The sequence below is a fragment of the Nannobrachium achirus genome (genome assembly GCF_963921795.1).
Source record: "Nannobrachium achirus genome assembly, chromosome: 14".
NCBI lineage: Eukaryota > Metazoa > Chordata > Actinopteri > Myctophiformes > Myctophidae > Nannobrachium > Nannobrachium achirus.
In genome coordinates this window covers 54,984,141-55,011,907 of record NC_137821.1, presented here as the reverse complement: position 1 = coordinate 55,011,907, position 27,767 = coordinate 54,984,141, and the positions used below count along the sequence as shown (strand labels likewise).

Genomic DNA, 27,767 nt, shown 5'->3' with positions numbered 1-27,767 from the left:
AGGGGCTATCGCCATGTTGGCTCGTGGTAGATGTTTTTGTCAAAATTATTTTTTTGTTGTTGCCACGGACATACAAAATGAGCAGACAAGATATTTGCCATAGTACAAATGGATGTACGTTTTTTACACTCTCAGAATCATGGGGGTCCTTGAAAATAAAAAGTTCGAAAACCACAGTACTGGTGGACTCCTAATACATAGTGTCACTAATGACGTTTCCATAAAGCCTCTTAATGCGCATTAAGCCTTTTTCGCTTAAATCTTTTTATGGAAACACTTCAAAATTTGAATAAACTTTCATTATCCGCAAAAACTTTTATCCGCTTGGAGGAGGTGGCTTTTGAGGCTTTATCGAATAAACTAAATGTGCATTAGTGAATGGAAACGGGTCAGCCAATAAATGCGAATACATTATGACGTTCTGGGTCCATATCGTCCTCCAACTTAACACTTTCCCTTGCTGCTTAACGTCCATTGTATAGCGTTAGCCCACAAAACAAACTGTTTTTTTTGTTACACACGGAGTGACACGGACCGTGTGTAAATTCTTCCCGTTTTCACCTCCCGGAGTCAAGCCAGCCGTGGCTAACCCTTCCTCATCACACGGTGTTGCATGCCAAAAGTGTCCGATCTACAAGCTCACAGCAGCTTGTCTCCGCGCCGCGCTGTGAGCTTGCAGATCGGACACCTTCCATAGGACGCTGAAACTTGCAGGATGAATGTGCAGTGATCGAGTCACAACAGTCAGACGCGCAGTGCTCGTGTCTCGCTTCGGTCTGAAAAAATCTGCCTGATCAACTCATGCGACTTTTGAATGACATCCGCAAATGGAAACGGGCTAAATTCGCTTTTTCGAATAAGCTTATGGAAACATGGCTATTGTCAGTCACTGTCATACATAGTCTGAAGAAAACCTGGAGACTTGACATTCAGTAATTGGGTCTTATGATCAAACTAAGAAGAAACTCAAAGTCTTCCATGGACATACAGTATGTGTCCATGTATGGACATGTTGATGACCCCTGCTTTTAACTCTCAAATACCTGGAACGCGCCCGAGTCGCGTTAGATTTTAACCACTTTAACCATTATTGTATGCTTTAACCTTAGAAAAATAGCAGATATACAAGCTCACAGCGCGGCACCGAGTGCCGCGCTGCGAGCTTGTAGATCTGCTATTTTTGAAAAAAACTGGAAAATGTGTGCAAGTCTTTGAATATCTTTGACCCGATCTTTGACCCGACTTCTAAATCCTTCCTCTAAATCAGTGGTTCTCAAACTCTTTCATGTCAAGGACCCCCAAAATCACAGGTATTTAGCCACGGACCTCCATCTCAAAATATGTTGTTCCAGGGACCCCCCAGAAGCAAATATTTGAGTTACAAATAATCGCTTTTAAATAGATATATTCAAAGACTTGCAAAGAAAAATCATGATTTTTCAAAAAATAGCAGATCTACAAGCTCGCAGCGCGGCACTCGGTGCCGCGCTGTGAGCTTGTATATCTGCTATTTTTCAATAGTTAAAGCAGTCAATAATCCTAGGCCTAAATGGGTTAAGAGGATGATGTTGGGCCTTCATTTACGAAAATATAGAGAAAAGTTTAAATACGGAGATATATAGGAGGTTTCTGCCCCACAGCAAACTAAACTGATGTCACCAGCAGGGCCTGCTCTTCCCCGGGCCCCTTGCTTTGATGTGTACACTGTTTTTTTTTTTGAATAATATGTTTATTACAATTTTTAGACATACATTATTTAGACATTAACAACACTATACAAGAAAATGAAAGAGACAAACAAACTGGAACAACAAAAACAAAAGTATAAATCATAAGCTCAGGCAATAACATGTAGAATGGAAAATTGTATACTTGATGAGCGAGGCAATCAATCAATCCCCAGCCCCCCCACGACCCCCTCGGAATGGAGAGGGCAGGCGCCCGACCCAAATCGGAACTAGATATACTGAGCACAGTTCAGCATCAATCGAGAAACTTCAAGACAAGAAGAAGTAAAACAGCGACAGATAAGAGTCAAGGCCGACAGGGGAACCCTTTAAGCACAGCAGCAGACAGTGTGGGCCCGATGAATCTTAAGTAGGGGTCGATGTGTACACTGTTGACGTCAGGCACACATAGTCATCAAAGGGGGCTTGAGCCCCTGCTCTTTTATCCCTCTGTAAAAAGTGCCCTCTCCAGACCATGGATGCAGTTTTTACTATGGTGAAAGAAATGCAAATGCCCTCTTTCCATGCCATACCTGAAGGCAGCATTCAAGAGAACTGCCTTGTCCAAACTCCCCTGAACTTGAATGCAGCATCTTATGTTGAAAGAATTGCCCTCTCTGTGTAGAAATCCATGCCGTTACGCCACATCTCCAGTATAGACTTGATTATGTTTAGTTCATTGTGGTATCAAGTTCCCGAAAATAGCCGACCTCCAAGCTCGGAAGTCTGCGATTTTTCAATATTTTCACCAAAAGGCCCTTTTGGAAATTTCAGCCCCTGCCTCTCTATCATTCTCTGCATGTCCCTGGTTGACGTCATTGACATGTCCATCATTTCCATCATTTTCTGGGGCCATTTGTAGCCCAATGAATGTTTTTTGTGCAAAACAAATGCTTGCAATGGATTCAGCATCATGACAAACCCCTAGTTAGACCCCTCACATCCTACTTAAAGCAGATTTTTTTTTCTGGGTATTTTCCTCCTGTATAGAAAGTCGATGGGAGCCCAACTTGATTTGGCCACTGTGGGTATTTGCAGTGAGCAGATTATGGTAGATTTTTATCCTGGCTAGTAGACCTAATTTCCTGTCAGAATCAGTTGAAAAACTAAATAACACAATTTTTTCCAACCTCAGCTTTATTTTTACTGGACTACAATGCTGCAATGTAGAAACACTCTGCTACAAGTAAAAGTCCGGGCGTCAAAATAGACTTGAGTAAACAAAAGTATTGGTATCAAAATGTGCTAAAACAATGCCCAAATTTGGAGATGACTGACATCACTGATACGTCTGGGTTCTCCAAGATTACTTCTGAGACTCCTACATTTAACCCCTCATGTACTGTGCACTGTATTACATTTACATTTTTTAAGGAGTAACATGTAATAACATAATTCGTGTTGTCGGGTGGAAACCATGTATGTCAAAACCTTCGTTTTTATCATTAAACATTTTTTTTTACTAAACTAGTAAAAACAGCAGATCTGCTTGTAGATCTGCCGTTTTCACTACTTTTGTGCGACGGCCTTGTCTGATGAAGCAGGGCTTTACTTTGCAAAAAAAACATACAAATTTGAAACCTGCAGATACAAGGTTTCTGCCCGACAGTGACGATATTACTCTCCTGAGTAATATTGCCCAACACTGGATTAACACTGACCTGTCCTTTTTGTGTGTGTGTCCTCTCTCTCTCTCTCTCTCTCTCTCTCTCTCTCTCTCTCTCTCTCTCTCTCTCTCTCTCTCTCTCTCTCTCTCTCTCTCTCACCAGGCCAGTCAGTTCAACATGGAGCACTTCTCCGGGATGCACAACTGGTACGCGTGCTCGCACGCCCGCCCCACCTTCTGCAACGTGTGCAGGGAGGCCCTGCCGGGGGTCACCTCGCACGGCCTGTCCTGTGAAGGTACACGCACGCACGCACGCACGCACGCACGCACGCACGCACACACACACACACACACACACACACACACACACGCACACACACACATTTTAACAATGTATTCATGTCCACATACAGGAGAGAATACAAGGACACAAATAGTAAAAAAAAAAGTTTACATTCACACAAACATGGCATATGTATTCATGCATGCATGCACTCACACACACACACACACACACACTTGATAATGGCAGCATTCGTTTCTGGGGCATCAATTAGTTATGGCAGGGGTATGCAGCTGTCATACCCTGGGTCCAGGTGGGGGGGGGGGGAAGTTACTTTTAAATATAAATCCATGAATGTCTCTTTGTCTATCTGTGCTGGTTATTATGTTGTTAAATAACAGTGAAATAACTACAAATGCAACATTTAACTAAATGGTCACCTTAACAAGCTATTATAATTATATTCTCCCCACTTGTATTCTCCCCATCTTGACAGAATGGTATATTCCCAGGTTCCGCAGGTCAGCTGCACAGGTGCAATGCAATATTGTTAATTGTGGCCCGTTTACTAACATGCCAAGTTTAGCTGCACTTGAACAACCGTTCCAGGCTGCCATTTCCAGCCCAAGAAACCGTAGAGACCCGGGTAAAAAATGGACAAAACCCGATACAAAACGTGATGTTTCCGCGCACTACGGGCGTGCGCATGAGGACTCCCATCTCTGCCATACCCTAGCTTTTGCTGAACTGACGCCACTGATTAATTTGCATATAAATTGTAAATTTTCACACCTTTTTGACATAGCTCATCATTTGTATTTATTTTTTTATATCTAGAAACACTGATTAAAAGTATATTTCCAGTCTAAATCACCCCTCCCCCGCCGGACAGTAGTTTGACCATACCTGCCATACCAGCCTCTCATGGTTTCATCGTGTTCATACTTCAAGCAGGGGTGTCGCACCAAATTCTGGGCCCTGGGTACAAGCTGGTTCTCTCACATTGTGTGCTTTAACTATTGATAAACGTAACTTATATATAACTTGTATATAGCAGATCTTGTCGATCTAAAAGCATACGTTTCTATGTCAGTGGTGCTCAAACCTTTTCATGTGAAGGGCCCCCAAAATTAGATGTATTTGGCCATGGAACCCCATCTCAAAATATTTATTTCCAGGGACCCCCCAGAAGCAAAATTCGAGTTACAAATGTTCGCTTAAAGAATACATATATTCAAAGATTTTCACACATTTTCACGAGTTTTTGAAAATGGCAGATCTACAAGCTTGCAGTGCGGCACTTGCTATTTTTCAATAGCTAAAGTATAAAATAATTGAGGCCCCTCCACCTTGGGCCCTTGTAATTCAGTCCCACTTTCCCCTCCCTTGTGACGCCCCTGACTTCATACATGCTGACGATTGACCTCTGACCCTCTGTCCAGTGTGCAAGTTCAAGGCCCACAAGCGCTGCGCCGTGCGCTCCACCAACAGCTGCAAATGGACCACTCTGGCTTCCATAGGAAATGACATCATGGAGGACAAAGAAGGGGTGAGTGGACATTATTGTACACACACACATATTGTAGTTTACAAGGGTCTTCAACGTTTCAGGTCAAGGACCCCTTAGCTGAGAGAGAGAGATGAAGCAGGGACCCCCACAACCTTTTCATAGATTCCATATAGTTTCATTGTTTGACAGCACGATCATCAGTGTATTTTGGATTCATGTTAAAGGAGTAGTTCACCCCCAAAATGACTTTTTTTCTATTGATTACTCATGCCATGGAGACTAGAGTTCAATAATATTTTTAGTTTTTTGTCGCATTCCTAAGACAAAAATGTGATAACAATAAATTTACCCCCATTCATTCCGGATGGTGACCCGTTAAACGGTCACCATCCGGAATCAATGGGGGTAAATTTACTCAAATCAAATTTTTGTCTTAGGAATGTGACAAAAACCAAAAAATATTATTGAACTCTAGTCTCCATGGCATGAGTAATCAATAGAAAAAAAAGTCATTTTGGGGGTGAACTACTCCTTTAATGTGTGTTTTCAGATATTTAACCACTTGAACCGACAATACTTAATAAACTTGACCTTTCACTGTACTTAGTCTGCTCTTTTTCCCCTCCAAAGCTCTTTGCCGAAAATAGCTGATCTACAAGCTCGTAGATCTGCTATTTTTGGCTCTGTGTATGAACGCTAGGGTTCAAGTGATTACTATAAAAAAGGGGGAAAAAAAACAAGTTTCTATCCACTTTCTAACCACACTAACAGAATCCATATATGGCCAAGACAGATGGTGCGACCTAGGTCGCTTTTCGCCCTTAGGCGTCCTACTGGTGTTAATGTCCTCACAATTATAGTACACAACCTTGTGTGTGTTACTTTGAGCTCTCCCGCAGTATGACTGAAACAAACAACAGCAATCAAGTATACCTGTTTTGTTTGACATTTGAATCGATTTGACTGTGTCTCCAACACGACTCATTGTGTGTGTGTATTTGCGTGTGTGCGTGCGCGTGTGTGTGTGTGTGTGTGTGTGGTCTTCCCAGGTGACCATGCCTCACCAGTGGTTGGAGGGCAACCTGCCGGTCAACGCCAAGTGCGTGGTGTGCGACAAGAACTGTGGCAGCGTGCGGCGGCTGCAGGACTGGCGCTGCCTGTGGTGCAAGGACATCGTAAGTCACACTCTCGTCAGCCTGTCCAGGAGAGTTACCAGATGTCTCAGCGTGAGACATGCCACCGAAATGTGACATGCCGACGACTTAATGATAATTTATTTTTGATGAATTTATTTGTATGGCGCTTCTCTAAACCGGTGGTTCTCAACCTTTTCAGGCCACGACCCACACAATAATCATATTTTACACCCTGACGAGCACTAAGAGTTGAGGCATTACATTATGTATAACACAGTTCTATTGTGAAAATAGCAGATCTACATGCTCCCAACGCCTCGCGTTGCGAGGCGTTGTGAGGCGTTGTGAGCATGTAGATCTACAATTTCTGCCTCTAATATTTGGCCAATGTTTAATTTGTCATTTTAGAGGTATTAAAAAGTCCTTAAATTGTCACTTTTGAAATGTGCATATACTCTCTATACACTTAACCTTTACATTGGTTTGTTTACTGTTGAGTGAGAAAACAATGTTGCACATTAAGCTAATCATCTTATGTATTATCAACAGCATAAACGATACACAGCTGTAGAAGTGCCGATTAAAGGCAGGTAGCCCTAAGGAAAACACTTGACATACAGTCTCTGTCATTCCATCACTCTGTGTTTGTCTGTCCGTCCATCCGTCTGTCCGTCCGTCCGTCCGTCCGTCCGTCCGCCCTTGTGTCACATAGCGAGTCTGTCTGTCTGTCTGTCTGTCTGTCTGTCTGTCTGTTTGTCTGTCTGTCAGTTTCCAGGCAGGGAATCTAACTCTTCCTATAATTTCTGAGAAAGATAGAGACTGGTGCAGAATTTCTGAAAGCATAACATCCCATATTTAGTTCTCACAGTGGGGAACATGATCTGAGGTATAATTGTGTGATCTGCAGACTGCAGTGCCCACATGGCTGAATGAGTAATGTGCTTATGTAAGTCGGTAGCTGTCCCAGTATAGCCTTTGTGCACAAATACCAACGGAACTGTCTTCTAAAACCTGAAATCCTTAAACCAGTGCAGGCCCGAATTCATTTCTACTTGCAAAAAAATAGAAAATAAACCTTTCAGATGGTCTGGTAGGAATCCTATTCAGACGAAAATGTAATGTTAAAAAAAGTAAGTTTTTTAGACATAAATCATAAATCATGCTCTAATTTACATTTCGGAATATTGTTCCCAATAATAACATACGTACATGTTCTAGACATTCTAATGATCACCAAACGACACAATAAGCCGGCGAATTTCTTTATTACTATTTACAGTAGCCCCCTTAAGTCATATCTGCCCATGAAGAATTGTGGTGCATCTTGGGAATGGGCTTGTTGTGTCTAAAAAGACATATTTAGCCACTTGTACGCATGCCCCCAAACACTGAAATCAAAGTCATTAAAATCGCTAAAACGATAGAAAGCAGTACATTTTCTCTAATTACAATCTAAAATATGAACCCTTGTTGTAAAAAAAAAACAAAGTTGACCTTTAAATGTGTTCTGTAAATAAAGTGTGTTGATTGGAATGGTAACAGACACATATGCTACAAATGCTAGCACACACCCACCCACGCACCCACGCACGCACGCACGCACACACACACACACACACACACACACACACACACACACACACACACACTATGGAATGTGAGTGGTATTTGTAAAGGTTATAGAAGTGATATTCCGGGGGGATTCGCGGGGGTGGACTGACCTTTCTGCCTCCGGCGAAACGCAGCAATGCTATGGAGATCTCTGACTCTGTGTGTGTGTGTGTGTGTGTGTGTGTGTGTGTGTGTGTGTGTGTGTGTGTGTGTGTGTGTGTGTGTGCGTGTGCGTGCGCGCGTGTGTGTGTGTGTGTGTGTGTGTGTGCAGGTCCACGGCAGCTGTAAAGAGCAGATGGGGAAGGTGTGTCCATTGGGCCAGTGCCGCGTGTCAATCATCCCTCCCACCGCACTCAACATTATCGACTCAGATGGTGAGAGACACGCACACGCACACACACACACACACACACACACACACACACACACACACACACACACACACACACACACACACACACACACACGCATGCGCGCGTGCGTATCGTTGATATCGGGCAGAAACCTCGTCCCACCCTAATTTACAGTACATAATAAGACAGAATAAAGCCATAATAAGAAATAATGTGTTTGTAATTAGAAATGATTGCGACCGTCAGGTCGCAGTTACAGTACTCTCAAAACCTCCACCGGCAACCACCGGCTGTCAGTCAGTCATGTCACATCACGCTTTTCCCCTACTCATCTCCGCCACCGTTGCCCATATCCATGCCAAACTTTGCACACACACTCCTTGGCTGCCAAACCACTACCTCCACCCCTCATTTCTCACATGCCCCTCATGTAGCGCCACCATGAGGCAGATTCTAGCAAAACACATTTTTGGACACTGCTCCTACAGATTTTGGCCTAAAATCATGCAAAGCGGTACACAGTATCTCTACAGTCATGTCATCAACATGGATCTGTCCCATTTCCCATATTCCCTCCTGATTGCCTACCATTGCCTTCTAAAGTTTGTGTATGCGACCTGACGGTCGCTTCTCTCCCGATTAGGGAGTCTTACTGGTATGTTTTCATTAGACAGAAACAAACACAGTTATATTACCCTTACATTATGTTCTAATCATTTAACACAGATCTTCTCAGGGTGGGCAACCTCTTTCATACTGTATGTCCAGTTTGAGACAGAGACAAATATCAATTGCTGGATATCTAGAGACGCTCTGGAAGAAGTCGCTGAGCGCTATAATCGCAGCCAGATCTTCTCGCAGTGCTTTTCACACAAAACAAGCAAAACCTCGGCGAGCAGCCTGATCTTGCAGCAGATCGTCGTTTTTGTGGTCGGCGACCGCACAATCGGCTCAAAAAGTCGGGCAGCGTGTTTGAGCCCTTATTCGATTTCTAATTAGAACATAATGTAGGGATAATTGAGGTATAACTGTGTTTGTTTCTGTCTAATAAAAACATATTATTTCTAATTACAAACACATTATTTCTTATTATGGCTTTATTCTGTCTTATTCTGTACTGTGAATCAGGGGGGGACCGTTTTAACTTTGTGTTTTTTCGTAAATTAGCGTCCTACTTGATCATACTACAGCGACACACAAAAGCATCACAAGTAGCAGATCGGCAAGCTCGAAATGCCGTCCATCTGCTACTTTGTTCTTTGAATTTGAATCCAAAACAAGCAACCGTGTTGGAAATATGAGGTTTCAAAAATTAATTTCACAGCTGTACAAATAATGCCCAACACTCATCCACCCCGATGAATTCATAATCTTTTGTTTGTATCCAAATGTCACAGAATGCCACTTGGTTCCGCGTGCACTAGTCTACTCTGACTCAAACGCTTAAGAAGATTAACTCATTCGTAGTTTACGGCCGTAAAGCCCGTTAATTTCTCTATGTCTTTCACTGCCGGCTTCTCCTACCTGTTAACGTGGGCGCTCGTCCAGTTCCCATCGTGCGTGATCGTGATCGTGCTATGCATCGTGTGTTCGCGTATTCCATCAGCTTCTCAAATCCGTTGAAACTTTTTCAATTGATCAATAAGTTCTCCATCTGTAAGCCGCGGAGTTCAGATAGAAAGTTAACGGGCCAAAATAGAGGACGGACTTCCGCTTCCGGTTCAGGGACTCCAATGTTAAAGTTGTCCGCTCAATAATGTGTCCGTGTGAAACCGATCACGGAGCATTAGTTCCGGCCTATTTTAGTTGCGCTTCGATAAAAAAATGTTTTTTAATTCATTTTTATTACATTTACGGGCTCTACGGGCATGGCAGAGAAGGGGTACAAAGGGGTATTTTGATGGCAGAGTTTGAGTTAAGTCGAGACAGTAAAAGCAGTTTGCTTTAGAGTTTTTTTGTACCAGCTCCTGGAAGGCCGAATGACTATTTTGCGCTATCCCTGATTCGACCACATAAAATTGTGTCACATCACTCAGAAACTTGAGGCATGTTTTCACTACAGTTCCGGAATTTTTCCTGCAAAATAATTAGCATAATAATTTTCAACCTGCCGGGAGTTTTGTTTTTTGGGTGTTTTCACATGAGCAAAAATGCAGGCATTGCCATAAAATACATCGTTTTCACTAAAACCATTGTCACGGTATAAGTCCGTGTTGCCAGACTTTGCGAGAGAAATAAGCAACCAGGTGTACGAAAATAAACCCAAAAAGTGATATTATCTAGGCCACAAGAGCACTTTAAAACTAAACGCATCGCCGCATCAGCTACTTGAAAAGTGATCTAGAAGCTTACAACAAATAAAACGCAACCAGAAACGATCAAATTATATATAAGCAACTTTACGGAAATCAAGCCCATAGTCGCTTATAAGTAGCAGGCATGGCAACACGCCATACAGTCTCACTGCTTGTTGAGCAGCCGTAACGGGTGCTTCGAGTCTTCGCTTCTGTCTTTCTTTTTCTCTCTCACCCGGCCTGAACGGTTCCTGAACCCTTCAAATGGATTTAACAAGTTACAAGACATATTCTTCATGCAAAAACACATAAGGTTCAGAAAGGATCGCTGCATGATGCAACGTGTTGCACTTGTGGGCTTGTAGATTATTAGCTGTGTTTTTTTTTTCTTCACGTGGCACCATAAACGATGGATGACCAGAGAAAGAAATAGACTTCTGCTGTGTTTGTCAATGCGATTCTAGCCTAAATAATTAATCCCCTATACAAGGTGAAGCTGTAGACCTACTTTATTTCTATATATTCCTTTACATTCAGGTCGTTTTCAATCCCAGATACAATGTTTTAAACTGTTAACTGGCTCCTTTCATGCACCTGGTTGTAAAAAAAACGGCAAATTCGCGGCATGCGTTTCACTGGAGGGAAATGTGTATTGTCACGGTACTTTCAGCGAAAATTACTAGGTATTTTCACGTCACGTTTGGGGCACCAAAACTTCCGGCACACAAAATAGGTGGCCGTTTTCACATGGCGTGAATTTCAAAATTGACGTAATTTTGGAAAAAACTTCCAGAAGTTTTGCTCTATGAAAACGGGGCTTTGGACTTAGTGTTTTGTTTTTTGTAGAACTACCGTGAGAGAGAAAAGGCAGAGAAGCCAGTGCGAAATCAGATTTATTTTAATCTGTGTCGTTTTAGATCTTGGCTATACTGTAGCAACATACTTCTTCTTTTTTAGGATTTAGAATAGTGGTTTAGAACAGAAGTTCTAAAAAAAAGAAAAAAAGAAATAAAATATGATTATTTGGGGGGTCGCGTCCTGAAAAGTTCAAGGTTGTACTTTATTGTTACGTCTTTTGTACAGGTATATAAGAGTAAAACATATTTTTGTTTGGCTTCCTTCAGACAATGCAGTGGTATAATAACAGCAAACAATACAATAAAAGCAACATCTAAAAGGATAATAATAATAATAATGATAATGGCATAGAAAAGAAAGAGAGTGCTAAAGGCAAAATAGCAAATAGAATGAAAAAAGCATCCTCAACTGTACGGCTAAAAAAGGTGGAGAACCACTGAGTTAACACTTATGTTGCTATCAAATAAATCTCTTTGAAGGTCCAAGTTGCCATGGTCTCCATAGACTTCCATGTAATTCATAGTGCACGGATCATGCACGCCCATGCCTAATCATGCACCACCTTTGTGCACGCTGTTCACAGCTTCCAAACAAAAGAAATCAGCTTGGAAATCCGTTCAGGAATTCATGAGATAGCAGCCATTATGTCTTCTTCAAATGTAAACAAACATGGCTGCCATGTTTGAAAGATGGGGTTGGTGCATAGAGTATATATAAAATAGAGAGCGGACCGGCCCCGCCCCCACTATCATTTCAATGCAAGTGCTCAGTGGCGTTTTGAAGCAACGGCTACATGCTAGCATGTAGCTAATCCAGGTGCATTCTGGGGGAAATTGGCCACTACCTAGTGGCCAAAAATGACGTCACGCTGCTCTCCGCTCAGAGGAAGGATTGTCTGGAGTGGAGGGGGCGGGGCCAAAATGCGCGTTTAGGCTGCAGTTCCAACTTTGGCCACCATCGGGGTTGCTTCAAATCTAGCCCTGGGTTCTGGGGGCTTGGGTTGGTGCCTAATACATTTTTTGAGGTCCAAAAAAAAGAATTTTTGAAAAAAAAAACGCCCCAAACTCGGGAAACTCGGGGTTGGCCCAGGGGGGTACCAATACAAACTCGGGAAACTCGGGGTTGGCACCAGACAGGTTAATGGGTCAAATCGTTCTTGTTCTCTTTGCGTACAGGCTTCTGGAAGGCCACCTCGGCGTCGTGCTCCAGTCCCCTGCTGGTCCTGGTCAACTCTAAGAGCGGAGACAACCAGGGGGTCAAGTTCCTCCGCAAGTTCAAGCAGCTCCTCAACCCCGCGCAGGTGTTTGACCTGATGAACGGAGGACCACAGCTGGGGTAGCTCATCTCTCTCTCATGTACATCTTTGGCACTGGTGGAACAATTCATGGGTTGCATTTGTAGTCCTACACCAGCCATTTTGAGGACCAACACAGGTGTTTTGATTAACGTAGAACATTGGTTCTATGCCAATCAGACAAATTGAACACCTGTGTTGGTCCTCACTATGGCCGGCTTAGGACTACAAATGCAAACCATGAATAACTGACATTTTTTACTTGAGTAAAAGTATCTATACTGCAATGTAGAAATACCCTGTTACAAGTAAAAGTCCAGAATTCAAAATGAACTTGAGTAAAAGTACGAAAGTATCGGCATCAAAATGTACTCAAAGCACCAAAAGTAAAAGTACAACATGTTTGAAAATAGCCGATCTACAAGCTCAGCTTGTAGATCGGCTATTTTCAAATGGCCACGGTATAAAATCAGGCTAAAGTGGTTTATGTACGGTATGTTTTATGATATTATAATTTATATCTGCAAAGTAGCTAGTAGAAGAATCCTTCAGCAAGAATTGCATGGTTTCCTTCGCCATTGCTATACAAATGTGTGTGTGTGTGTGTGTGTGTGTGTGTGTGTGTGTGTGTGTGTGTGTGTGTGTGTGTGTGTGTGTGTGTGTGTGTGAATGTAATGCACAATCATAGTGAAGTGCCTTGGAAAAAGGACAACTTTTTAAATGCACTGTTTACCAATACTTTTCAATGGGAATGGAACAGTTTGTTGCTATTCCCGCAAAAAACAATGCTCCTTTCCCATTGAAAAGCATTCCCCCCCTTCCCCCCTGTGTGTGTGTGTGTGTGTGTGTGTGCATGTGCGTGTGTGTGCCTGGTCTGGCCTGAACAACAGCGCCCCTCCCTTAACATGTGTGGTCAGAAAAGGTTACTGCAGGCTACAGACAGACAGACAGACAGACAGACAGACAGACAGACAGACAGACAGACCCACACACACGGCCACGTATAGGAGCGTTGTGACCACCGCTCAAAAAAAGAGAAAAAAAGGAAAAAAATACAAAATACAAAAAGGGTCACAAATCTATGCTTGGGAAAGACTGTGTTAGATACCTCACATACCGGTATGTACTGTCTATCTCACTGTGTAACCAGAGGCTTCAATTACCTTGGCTACAGGGGAAAAAAATTAAATGTACTTAAATAAATTCATCATGCCATGTTGCTAAGGTATGGCAACATGACTGGCCATGTTGCCATACCTTAGTTTTTACCGAACTGACGCCACTGTGTGTAACATACAGTATCTCCTTTCCTCTCCATCCCTCCTCCTCCTCTCTCTCTCTCTCTCTCTCTCTCTCTCTCTCTCTCTCTCTCTCTCTCTCTCTCTCTCTCTCTCCCTCTCTCTCCCCCAGGCTGCGTCTGTTCCAGAAGTTTGTGACGTTTCGTATCCTGGTGTGCGGGGGAGACGGCAGCGTGGGCTGGGTGCTCTCGGAGCTCGACAAACTCAACCTCCATAAACAGGTATGGGGACGGGCAGGGGCGTCGCAGTTACCAGGGCCCAAGGTGGAGGGGGCCCTAATTATTTTATACTTTAGCTATTGAAAAATAGCAGATATACAAGCTCACAGCGCGGCACCGAGTGCCGCGCTGCGAGCTTGTAGATCTGCTATTTTTGAAAAGTCGTGAATTTGTGCAAATCTTTGAATATATGTATTCTTTAAGCGAACATTTGCTTCTGGGAGGGTCCCTGGCCAAATATCATTTTAGGGGTCCTTCACATGAAAAAGTTTGAGCACCACTGACATAGAAACATAGGTTGTTCAAAAAACCATAGAAGGATTTGAAATATTCAAAGACTTTTTCAAAGACATTTTCAAAAATAGCAGATATACAAGCTCACAGCCCGGCACTTCGTGCAGCCCTGTGAGCGTGTATATCTAGTTAAAGCACAAAATAATGCGTTCCCAGTCTAAATGGGTTAAACCCCCTCCCCCTATGAAGAACATTCATGGGGGGCCCGCATGAATCCTTGTACCCAGGGCCCAGGATTTGGTTTGACACCCCTGGGTATAGGGACGGGTGAGACAAAGAGGGAGGGAGGGAAGGATAGGGAAAGGTTTGGGCGAAGGGTAGGAGAGGAAGGGGATGATGGAGAAGAGATGGAGATAAAAGACTGAGAGATTTGAAGACTTTGTTTGTCACCTTAATACCCAGTTTATCTCAATGGTTTTAGGTACTACTATTAGCAAAATTCATTCAGTAGTATATTCCCACTTTTTTGGCTCGGGGCACCCCTATGAATATTCTTTTCATCCGAGGCACCTCTACATTATATTCATAATGTTCAATCCCAGCACCTTATATTTATAGCATATTTTAGTGATTATGTTGTGAGGAAAACGAGATAATAGCCATTTTGGTTAGAACTGACTGAAAATAACTTTGTACTTCAAGTTTAAAATGATACTAAATATATTTTTAAATGTCCAAATAAATTCAAATATTATCAAATTATCTTGGACTGCCGTCACGGCACCCCAGGGTGCCCCTTCACCCATTTTGAAAACCCCTGGTATAAAGCATAGTGGTGGGCATTTACTGGTGCCACAAAAAATCTCCCATTAATTTTCCCCATGTACATGGGCAACTGGCGGCATGCTCTATAAAGTCTTACTCTATAAAGTTGGGAGAGAACTGTAGTATGTTGCCTATAATAGAATAATAGATACCTATTTCCTCCTGCGAGGGAAATTCAGTATTTGCAGCCCAACCCAGCTGATTTGTTGTCTAAAAGGAGCACATAAGCAATTAGGGGTTAGGAGTCTTGCTCAGGGACACACATCGACATTGCTACCTGGCCTGGAATCGAACCTTGGACATCCAGGGGCTCTGGTTCCCCAGGCGGGCTCCCTAACCATTCAACTATGCCGCCCCTAAATCAGTATTTTGGTGCCATGGTAGCACTGCTCATACAAAACTCAAAGGCAGGTAAACATGACTTGGGCAAAATGAGTCACCTAGATGACTCAGATTTTCATGTTTCATGTTTTCCTTTCCTAAAAACCTGAAACGTACGCCTTGGCCAATTATGCTATGAGGCTAATGATATACTGTAGGTGATGAGGGGGCACTCGGTGCGTCTTGCGGTCATGGGCAATTCATAAATGCGTGGCAATCATAGATAGTAGTCTGTAAAAAACAAAGTGATGGGTGAAGAGGGAATTGCAAAATAACCCATTCAGAACGGATACATTATTGCGTATTATTATTTTATGCTTTAACTATAAAAAAAAAAATAGAAGATCTACAAGCTCACAGTGCACGGCACCGAGTGAGGCGCTGCGAGCTTGTAGATCTGCTACTTTTGAAAAATCGTGAACATTGAATTTTGAGCCGATTTTCCCCCCGATTCTATAAGTGTCCTTCTAAGGTTTTTTGAAAAACCTATGTTTCTATGTCAGCAATCTGGCCAGCCATCGTCAAATGAAAGCTCCTTTTCACTTAACTGGAGCTCAGTTAGTCTGTTCTTGAGAGACTACTATGTCAGTGGTTCTAATACTTTTTCATGTGAAGGACCCCCAAAATCATATGTATCTGGCCACGGACCCCCATCTCAAAATATTTTGTTCCAGGGACCACCCAGAAGCAAAATTTTAGATACAAACGTTCTCTTTAAAAATACATATAGGCCTATTCAAAGATTTGCACACATTTTCACGACTTTTTCAAAAATAGCAGATCTACATGCTCGCAGCGCGGCACTCGGTGCCGCGCTGTGAGCTTGTATATCTGCTATTTTTCAATAGTTAAAGCATTCAATAATCCAAGACTGCACATGACCTGCAAGTAATGGCAGAGACAGAGAGCGAGAGAGAGAGATGGAGAGAGAGAGACGGAGAGGGCGTGCCAATGTAATGTTTTGTCAAATGAATTAAAACTGATTTAATGTCAAGCTCATTTTCAGCTCCCCTTAATCGGTTTCGGTCGCTTAGTGTGACGCGAGGTCAATTGACGTTAAAGCCCACTGCACCTGCTGCCACGTGAAATCAATCCACTTTATGACTGCTTAACTGGCATTCAATTACTCTCTCTCTCACCCTCTCCCTCTCTCGTTTTTCTCTTGACTTTGAGGTAGGGGTAGGCGATATGGTGATAAATATCGCTGAGATGATACAATGTCTCCACGATATGTCTTTTCAGAGATATCGTATATATCGTGATACAATGAGGGAGCCTTGTAAAAAATCCTGTTGAATTGTTAATACAGAGATTCATTGCAGAATTCATTTAAACCTGCTTTTTGGTTTAAATCAGTAGTTCTTTAAAATGTCACAGACTCCCCTTAACTTTGATGTATACAAATGATTGAAACCATCGAGTGCCATGCTGCCAGCTTGTAGGGTTAGTGAAATCGTGAAATCTTTTGGAAATCTTTGAATATATCTTGTGTGTAAAGTGAACATGTGTAACTCAAATATTTGCTTCTGGGGGATCCCTGGAACAAAATATTTTGAGATGGGATTCGGAGGGCCAACGCATATATTCTCGGGGTCCGTGACATTGAACAGTTTGAGCACCACTGATATAGAAACAGAAATGTGTAGGTATTTTTCAGGCCTAAATGGATTAAAAAAATGTTTAATCCGACACATCTGATCTCTCCCTTTCTGTCTCACCTCTCTTTCCGATTCTCCACTCTTTTGGTCTCCCACCTGCTCCTCAACTCTCTCCCTCTCCCTCTCCCTCTCCCTCTCCATCTCTCTTTCTCTCTCTCTCTCTCTCTCTCTCTCTCTCTCTCTCTCTCTCTCTCTCTCTCTCTCTCTCTCTCTCTCTCTCTCTCTCTCTCTCTCTCTCTCTCTCTCTCTCTCTCTCCAGTGTCAGCTGGGCGTGCTTCCCCTGGGTACGGGTAATGACCTGGCGCGGGTGCTGGGCTGGGGCGGGCTGTGCGACGACGACGCCCAACTCCTTCAGATCCTGGAGAAGCTGGAGAGAGCCACCACTAAAATGCTGGACAGGTACCCCAACACGCCACTAAACTACTGTTGATTTCATATCCTACCAGGATAAGGGCAGGTCCACATATCAAGAGCTGTAAGGAGTGGAACGATCTGGGTGGGCACAATGTGAGCTTGTACATCTGCTATTTTAAAATAGTGAACATTTAAATATTTACAGGGACATAATACAGGCATGGAAGTGGACTTCCCAAGCAATATGGAGACGTTTTAATTTTAGAAATCGCTTCATAATTGACTAAGCTATGATCAAATCAAACTGTGGTGTCTTTCTTTGCTTCCTAGATAGCCGCACATCGCTGCGCCGCAACGCGCCGCACTGCGCCGCACTGCGCCGCGAATGTTTCCGTTATTTTTTTGGGTGGTTACAAAAATGAAATGGGTGGCCCTAGGCCTAGTCAGGCCCACCCGTGGCTACGCCGCTGGGAACATCGCTGCCTATAGCAGCATTACTGACGTACCTTTGAACTTTGACACCTGAGCAGCTAATGGGAGTGTCAACAAAGTGACGTTCTTCCTGCATTTAGGTCTGTCCCATTGGTTAGTGCCTATCACTGCAGGGCAGTGTTGATTTTGTCGACAATATGTTGTTGAATGTGTTTTTTTCACTGAAGAAAACTAAACGAAATTAAAACTAAGCTATGATGACTAAGACTAAGACTAAATGTATTGACCATTTCGTCAACAAAATAAAAAGTAGACTAAAACGTTAGGGAGGGACTGGTGGAGAAGAGAGTCATTTTATGTTTGGTTGCTCTCAGGTGTTATAGCAGATCTACAAGCTCACAACACGCTCACAACACGTCGCAACACGTCGCAATCTGCTATTTTCAGCACACAACCAAGTGTAAAATCAGCCATTAGACTTCTCAACCTTTTCAGGCCGTGACCCCCAAAATAATCATATTTTAACTGGGGACCGCCTACCCCTACCGAGCACCAAGAGTTGAGGCATTACATTTTGTATAACACGGTTCTATTGTGAAGAGCATGTAGATCGTCTATTTTCACAATTTGGCCAATGTTTAATTTGTCATTTTAGAGGTATTAAAAAGTTGTTGAATTGTGTTTTTAGAAATGTATAGATACTGTACACTCTATACACTTAAACTTTATGTTGGTCTGTTTACTGTTGAGAGAGAAAACAACAAGTTAATCATCTGGGGACCCCCCAAAATAATTTGAGGACCCCATCTGGGGGTCCCGACCCACAGGTTGAGAACCATTGCTGTAAAGTAACAACGTAATTCATGGGTGACGTGGATGAAAATAGTTATTTACAAGGGTGCTCTGAGCCAAAGATGTCGAAAACCGACTGTTCTACATATTAAACCACAATAAAATCAGTGCAACCCATGAAAACAAAGTGACGTTAGAGAGATGAGCAACGGCAACGTGGCGGTGACTGCTCTTCAATAGGAATGTGAAAGTGCAGCAGTGACACATCAAATCTGTATGTCAGATCTGTATCTCCCAACAACGTTCAACTGCCGCAAATCTACCTTTCCTTCCTTATTTATATGGGCACAGACTGTTTGTTTCTCAATGCACAGAGCCATCTAAAAAAAAATATATTCTGAAGAGTTCATTTTCTTCTGTAATATAAATCAAAAATGTTAAGCTTTCATATATTCTAGATACATTGCGAATGCAGTGAAATATTCAAAACCTTTTTTGTTTTAACCCATTTAGAACGGGTACACATTTTGTGTGTCATTATTTGATGCTTTAACTATTGAAAAATAGCAGATATACAAGCTCACAGCGCGGCACCGAGTGCCGCGCTGCGAGCTTGTAGATCTGCTATTTTTGAAAAATCGTGAAAATTTCAATTTTGACCCGATTCTATAAGTGTCTTTTGAATCCTTCTAAGATTTTTTGAAAAACCTATGTTTCTATGTCAGCAATCTGGCCAGCCATCGTCAAAGAAAAGGTCCTTTTCACTTAACCGGAGCTCAGTTAGTCTGTTATTGAGAGACTACTGTGTCAGTGGTTCTCAAACCTTTTCATGTGAAGGACCCCCAAAATGATATTTATTTGGCCACGGACCCCCATCTCAAAATATCTAGTTCCAGGGACCACCCAGAAGCTAAATTTTAGTTACAGACATTCGCTTTAAAAATACATATATTCAAAGATTTGCACACATTTTCACATTCAAAAATAGCAGATCTACAAGCTCGCAGCGCGGCACTCGGTGCCGCACTGTGAGCTTGTATATCTGCTATTTTTCAATAGTTAAAGCATTCAATAATCCTAGGCCTGAAATTAATATAGAAAATTCAGCTCATGAATATCAAAAGTCAGATCTCAAAATCTAAAACACATTTATAACACATAAATGTCAACCTTCTGAAGTCAGAGTTGCTTGAGTGTGAAGTGTCCACAGTCAGTGATGATTTGGGATGCTATTGCATCTGCATGCTTTTCTAACACACTATTCTATATTTGTTAGATGGCTCTGTACAGACTGAAGTGTACAAATGGATAAAGTCTTTCCCTACACCAGGGGTCTTCAACAGGGGGTCCTCAGAGTTATTACAGGGGGGCCTCCAAATCTTTGTGTGATAGATTTTTTTTCTCCTTTATTTATATTGAACCCTAGTGTCCATATTCTGAGAACTTTAGCCAATAATAGCAGATCTACAAGCTCACAACGCCTTGCGCTGCGAGGCGTTGTGAGCTTGTAGATCGGCTATTTTTGGTGTAGTTGGGAAAAAGAGCAGACTAAGTACTACAGTATATGGAATCTATGAAAAGGTTGTGTGGGGGTCCCAGCTTCAGCTCTCTCTCAACTAAGGGGTCCTTGGCCTGAACACGTTGAAGACCCATGCCCTACACTGTAATATTCTCAGTATTAAAGTAACTCTAAAAGTTACGCTACAGGTCCATTGGGTATAGCCTGGCATAGTCAGCCTATATACTAATGCAGCTAACTAACTGCATTATCATCCCCTCCTTGTTTTAACATGGGTGGATGGTCTATCTGAGTTAGGCTACATGAGGTTCACTTTGAGTTACAGACCCGTCCTCGGACCTGTCGTCAAGAGACTTGTGCCTTAGGTTCTCACAACCTTTCAGATATTATACAGATTTCAGATATGCTCAGGGTCAAAAAATGAGTAAACAAAACGGTGACTGCCTGAACGGCTGTTACCTGTGCTTGTTTAATGTCCAGACTCTTAACACGATAAGCTAGGTTCTGGTTTGTCCTCCAGCGCAACCTGTGATAAGGAAGAAAAGGACACAGGGGTCGTCGGATCGGATTGGCTGTCGCCGTCCCACGGTCCCCTGCCTTGATCCCGTTGGCTGATAAGAACATTTATTTCCTGGTGCTTGACTTTAAGCTGTGTGTGTGTGTGTGTGTGTGTGTGTGTGTGTGTGTGTGTGTGTGTGTGTGTGTGTGTGTGTGTGTGTGTGTGCGTGTGCGTGTGTGTGTGTCCTTCAGGTGGAGTGTGATGACTTACGAGGTGCCAACCAAACACTCACCCAATACCAAGGAGGAAGACTGTATGGATTTCCCTCTCCAGGTACTGTGCTGTAGAGTATTGATCACCTCAAAGGTACCATAGAGCCAGGCTTTCTCTCTCTGATAAGCAAAGTCCTTCAGGTTTTATGTCAAACCTCTTGGTACCCTTATTGGGTATTGAATGCGACTTGCCTTACGTGACTTCTTAACTCATTGACTGCCAAGGCCCGAGTTTCCCGAGTTATTACAGTAGTCCCAGGCTGCCAGAGCCCCAGTTTCCCGAGTTGGAAGCCATTTTGAAAAAAAAATATATATATATATTTTTTTTTTCAATTTTTTTTTTTATAAAAAAATTTCTAAAAATGCCTCAAATGTATTAGGCATGATCGCAATTGTGAAATTGCATGTGTAGCCCCATAACAAACAAACACATCTTTCAAAATGTCAAAAATGGCTGTTTTGTCTGACTTTGAAGGCCTGTAACTCATGAATGCCTGAACGGATTTCCAAGCGGATTTTTTTGTTTGAAAGCTGTTAAAAAGTACTACACATATGATGCATATATGGTGCATGGGCGTGCACGATCCGTGCACTAAAAATTGATCTGTGCACTAGAAATCTAGGATAGTGGCAGTCTGGTACTTGGGGGCCATCTTGAAATGGCATTCAATGAGTTAACACATTAACTGCCAGGGTTAAAACATTGTCTTGGCCCTAGCCAGCGATTCCGAGCTTTTTCGCTAACCTTTGAAAAATCATAGAATATTAACGATCCAAGTGGGGCACGGTGACGGAGTCGGTAGCGATGACGCCTCACAGCTAGAAGGTCCTGGGTTCGATTCCCGCTGGGAATGCTGTGGGCATGTTGCCATACCCTAGGTGGGGTTGGCGAAAGCGCCTTTCTGTGTGGAGTTTGCATGTTCTCCCTGTATCACCTAGGGTAAAAATGTACCCTCACAAAAACATGCAGTAATGCTGGTCTCAATAATGCATCCCCCTGGCCAGCCGGGGCGCCTGATGGAGGGGAAAGGAATTGGTTGGAATAACGTGTTCCTTCCACTCACTATGTCCAGCCAGCGAAACTCCCCCCTGTCGGGTGAAAAGAAGCAACTTGGACTCCTCATGCATAGAAGGAAGCATGTTCCTCTCCCCAGGTTGGCAGAGAGAGTGTAGCGCCCAGGATTACGTTTAGATAATTGGCACTGGGTGAAAAATGGGTTGCAAAATCGTGGGATAAAAATATTATATTAAAGAATAACAATCCACGCACAGATCGCTTTAAAACACGCAGACAGAGCCTGAGAAAGAAAATGTTGAATTCATGTGCTAATAAAAACATATTTAACATATTGTTTTGATGCTGATATCATCTGAACTTCCTATGAACTTCCTTCATAGGAAGTTATATTTAGCACATGCATTCCATACATTCCATACCGTAGGGCTGGATCACACGTGGATAAATGACATCATGCAACGTGAGTTGTCCCCCTTGAGTCAAAGATGTTTTCAAATAAATACAATATTTGAGGTTTGAGTTTTATTGTATTTTATTATAATGGTAGGCATATGAGGCGTATTAGTCAGGGATCCTTTTAAAATGTTTGCTGAACTAAAAAAAAAAGCTTGAAAAAGAGTCCGCTACAAACCCGATAGCACATTTATCGAGTACCCGTTATCAATAAGCTTTGGGCTTATTAAGCTTGTTATCGAGCATAGCGGCCCATGATGTCATGTTTAAACAATCAAGACAAGAGGCGTTCAAGAGATTATTGCAATACTATTCATAATATGAAGCCATTTAACACTTACTGCACACTAATGAATGATTGTTTTAATGATATTTAATGATGCTACTTGTTGCCTTTGTCAATGTCATCTTCATAGATGGTGGTCTGCCACAGACTCAGTCACAACGACTGGCCAATAAAAAAAGCTGCCAGTTCTGTTCAGATTTGTCTTCACATCTTTCCACGAAATAGAAAACGCGTAATAGTGGGCTCGATGAAAGCCCGGCTCAATAAGCACGATCGATAAGGTGCTCACTATCAATAAAAATGTACAAGCTCCATCCCTAATTATGACATGCTATGGGATGCCAGGGATCAAGTGATAAAGATGCATCATGCTTATGTGCATTTCGTTGTCACCTTATGCGATATGAAGATGTACTCGACAGTGGATGACGCGCGTTAACGCGTATCTCTCTCTGTGTCCTTCTCAGGTCCATATCACTCAGTATGCAGACTCGGTCGCGTCCCACCTCACCAAGATCCTGGACTCGGACCAACACAGCGACGTCATCTCCTCTGCCAAGTATGTGTCATACCTGCATTAGGGCTGTCACGATATGACATTTTACATGACGATTAATTGTCACTCAAATAATTGGCGATTAACGATTTAATTGTGTTTTTGACGTTGATAATTACATTTCTGTTTGGCTTGTAGGCTTTGAAGTTGCACATGGCAGATATGACACATAACCTAAATATACAAAGAAATGACTGACATATTTGACAACTTTCTACTTAAAAAAATAACATTGGTAGTGGAAATAGCCGATCTACAAGCTCACAACGCGTCGCGATGCGACGCGTTGTGAGCTTGTAGATCTGCTATTTCCACTATTTCTGAAAATGTTTATCAATGTATGAACATTTTTCAACATTCACGATTATGACGATTATGAACAAATATTTGCGATTATGTCAAATAGTTACGATTAGACGATTATGTAATAATTGTGACAGCCCTAACCTGCATGCTGCGACTCAATCACTGTAGCGGAGGGGAGGGGAGGGAAATTAACCTATTTAGGGTTAGTAAAAAAAAAAAAGAGTTACAAATGTTTGCTTAAAACATACAAATATTCAAACATTTGCACCCATTTTCACGACTTTTCAAAAATAGCAGATCTACAAGCTTGCAACGCGGCACTCGGTGCTGCGCATTGAGCTTGTATATCTGCTATTTTTCAATAGTTAAAGCATTAAATAATTCTAGGCCTAAGAGAGAGGGAGGGGGAGGGGGAGGGAGGGGGAAGGTGTGTGTCTGGACAATGGGTAATTCTTCTCTGGTCTTCTTCCTCAAGGACACCTGTGTGCGTGCGTCACGCACACACAGGGTACAGTGAGTTCAGCGCTGTAAGTGACAGTGACGTGTTAAAGCACCTATTCAAGAAGTCTCCTCGGTGTACATTAGTACATTATTTTGGGGGACACCCGGGACAGGGAGGGGACATTGCAGCAGGCCTTTTCCTGTCTCCTGGGGCACTGTGGGGGTCCGCGGGGTCTCAAGGGTCTGAAGAGGCCTTTCGACAGGGTCACATCATGTAGTTGGTTTTTTTTTCCCGTGCTAATCAGTCTAAAAGCACCAAATTTTGCACAGATGTAGCCGAGGAGGCCAGGACATGCTCTAATGATTTAGCTATGGCACCCAAGTCGGCGACCTTCAGGGTCGCCACATCGGCCAAATCAGGTTGGGCTCCCATTGACTTTCTATACACTGTACTACAGGAGGAAAAATAAATCTGCTTTAAGTAGGATGTGAGGGGTCTAACTAGGGGTTTGTCATGAATTAATCACAAGTTAAAGTTTTAATCAGAGGTTAAGCATTTAATCACCGATTTGCTAAGCAATGCTTAAAATGAAGTGGTGCAACACACCTTGGATTAAAATAATTCCTAGATCAACAAATCCATGATTAACCCTAAACTAAGCTTTATTTAATCCGTCTTGGTGCAAACCGCCCTATATTTACTACTTAATCGTCGTTATGGAGCCAATGGAGATTCAAGCAAATCAGCACCAGCGTGATTTTCGATTAAATGACATAAAACAAATAATCTCGGACGTGGCAGCCTAGACCAACGGGAATATCTCTGGAATCTCGGGTTGGGGCAATACATGAGTTAAGAGTATATTTATATATGATTAAATAAAGGTGTTTAACAAATGGAATGTGTGTGTGTCTCTCCTCCAGGTTTCTGTGTGGGACGGTCAATGACTTTGTGACGGAAGTGGGGAAGGCCTATGAGAAAGCCACGGAGAACAAAGAAGAGGCTGATGCAATGGCTAAAAAGGTAGGTAGGTGGGTGTGTGTGCGTGTGTGTGTGCGTGCGTGCGTGCGTGCGTGCGTGCGTGCGTGCGTGCGTGCGTGCGTGCGCACGCATACGTTCGTGTGTGCATAGTTTGTGTGTTATACAAGATGTTATGTAATGGTGGTCTCTGTAGGTGGATTCAGCAGAGAGATTTAGTGAATGTTAATTCCTCCGCATGCGGAATTCTTCCGCATGTGTCACAGAAACGTAAGTTCGGTAAACCCATCGGAGGTCGTACTCCCTCTTTCCCAGAGGCACTTGCTTTGGCAATGTAAACGTTTGTCTCCCCCCTCTGAGGTGAAAAGAAGCAACTTGGACTCCTCATGCATAGAAGGAAGCACCCCCAGGTTGGCAGAGGGAGTGTAGCGCCCAGGATTACATTAGATAGTTGACACCCTGTGAAAAATGGGTTACAAAATCCTGGGATAAATTTAAAAAAATCAAATAAAAAAAATTATATCAGAAGGACACAGCGGGGGGGGAGTGGTTAGTGCTTCGCCTCACAGCTAGAAGGTGCTGGGTTCGATTCCTGCCGGGGGACGCTGTGAGTGCTGGGGGCGTGTTTCTCCCTCCGCATCATCAGCGCCCACAGCCCCACACCCCAGGTGGGGTTGGTGATAGGCATGGACGGATTAACCCCCACGAGGGCCCCTGGCCTATAATTTTTTAGGGCCCCCCCACCCTCAACGATAACTCCCCCGTCCATCCAGTCACGCACTACCCAGCTCGGATTTTAAGCCATGATGATCATCTGTGGGCCAAGAAAGCACCTGTAGACAACAGAGGAGGGGCCCACCCATTTGATTTTTAATTAATGTATACATTTAATTTGAGTAAGTTATCAATGACCACGCGGCTCAGTTCCCCCAAGGGCCCCTGAGAGCCAAGGGCCCCTGGCAACGGCCCCACCGGCCCAATGGTTAATACAGCCCTGGCGATAGGGCCTTTCTGTGTAGAGTTTACATGTTCTCCCCGTGTCTCCTTGGGTTGGTACCCTCACAAAAACATGCAGTAATCCTGGTCTCAATAATGCCTCCCCCTGGCCAGCCGGGGCGCCTGATGGAGGGTAAAGGAACTGGTTGGAATAACGTGTTCCTTCCACGCGCTACGTCCATCCCGGGGAAATCCCCCCTGTCAGGTGAAAAGAAACAACTTGGACTGCTCATGCACTGAAGGAAGCATGAGGTCAGTCTGTTGTCTCCCCAGGCGTGGCAGAGGGAGAGCAGAGCCCAGGATTACATAGGCAATTGGCACTGGGTGAAAATGGGTTGCAAAATCGTGGGATAAAAACTATATATAATAAAAAAAAAAAGGACACAGCGGGATTATATTTTCTTAGACTTACTGGGAGATTCTATTTAACAGTAGCTCTCTCTCTCTCTCTCTCTCTCTCTCTCTCTCTCTCTCTCTCTCTCTCTCTCTCTCTCTCTCTCTCTCTCTCTCAGTGTGCGTTGCTGAATGAGAAGCTGGACTCCCTGGTCAAGGCTCTGAGCGAGGAAGCAGAGGCACAGGTAACACCACGGATGAGAACCTCCTGCATTGATTAGGGTGTCAACGATACATGACTCACTCAAGTGTGTGAGTCATATCACTGATTGAACCACAATGTCTGAATGACGTAACATAACCGTGCGGAATATTCTCTTATTTCCAGAGAGCATTGAGCTGTCTCATTGCTGTTCTAAATGAATGTGCGTAATGATCATATCAAAGGTTATTTAAGCTGGCCACAAGTTGACGTTGTCAGGCATGTGCACACATACTGTAGACATCAAAGGTTTTTTTTTACTATGGTGAAAGAAATGCAAATGCCCTCTTTTCCATGCCATACCTGAAGGCAGCATCCAAGAGAATTGCCTCGTCCAAACTCTCCTGAACTTGAATGCAGCATCTTATGTTGAAAGAATTGCCCTCTCTGTGTAGAAATCCATGCCGTTACGCCACATCTCCAGTATTGACTTGATAATCGTTAGTTCAGTGTGGTATCAAGCACCGAAAATAGCTGACCTCCAAGCTCTTTTAGAAATGTCAGCCCATGCCTCTCTAACATTCTCTGCACGTCCCTGGACGTTGTTAAACATGTCTTTACACCAATCTCCAATGTGACATTGACAAAGGGTGCGTTTGGAAATGCTCGCCGGGTGTGTGCCCAGTTTTTTGTGAGTACACTGGGTGGTGACGCTGAAGGAGTAGGAAACCTTTCCTGAAAAGCAGCAGTTGCTAAGGTAACGTTGCTATTGAAAGGTAATTTCATTCGTAACATTGGCCTACCTGCTGTTGGTTTACACGTCGATGCGTGTGTAACATTAAAGCCCAAAGGACCAATCAAGTCGTACGCCATTGCTCCCCGCAGAGAAGCGCTCGAGACGCCATGAAAACCAACCAATCGAAACACAGCAGAGACACACCACACTGTCAAAACCCAACTTTTGAGCAGGGTCGGTCAGTGCGTGCATTGAGCACACCCGAGTTGTCGTTCGATTTTTGAACCACAGCGCCGAATAAACGAAC

The 27,767-nt window shown here is 43.1% G+C and overlaps 1 protein-coding gene across 1 annotated transcript in view; it reads left to right on the top strand.

Moving 5' to 3' along the window:
- Positions 1-27,767, top strand: part of LOC308298147 (diacylglycerol kinase delta) — a gene marked incomplete at its 3' end in the record, with an annotated part of 221,054 nt that overhangs the window by 152,415 nt on the left and 40,872 nt on the right. Inside the window, exons 7-17 of the mRNA XM_080741703.1 lie at positions 3,497-3,629; positions 5,059-5,165; positions 6,176-6,301; positions 8,145-8,247; positions 12,554-12,713; positions 14,083-14,191; positions 17,546-17,685; positions 21,134-21,215; positions 23,379-23,470; positions 25,139-25,238; positions 26,702-26,767. Coding sequence (XP_080597829.1) covers positions 3,497-3,629; positions 5,059-5,165; positions 6,176-6,301; positions 8,145-8,247; positions 12,554-12,713; positions 14,083-14,191; positions 17,546-17,685; positions 21,134-21,215; positions 23,379-23,470; positions 25,139-25,238; positions 26,702-26,767 — 1,218 coding nt within the window. The remainder of the gene's footprint in view (positions 1-3,496; positions 3,630-5,058; positions 5,166-6,175; positions 6,302-8,144; positions 8,248-12,553; positions 12,714-14,082; positions 14,192-17,545; positions 17,686-21,133; positions 21,216-23,378; positions 23,471-25,138; positions 25,239-26,701; positions 26,768-27,767) is intronic.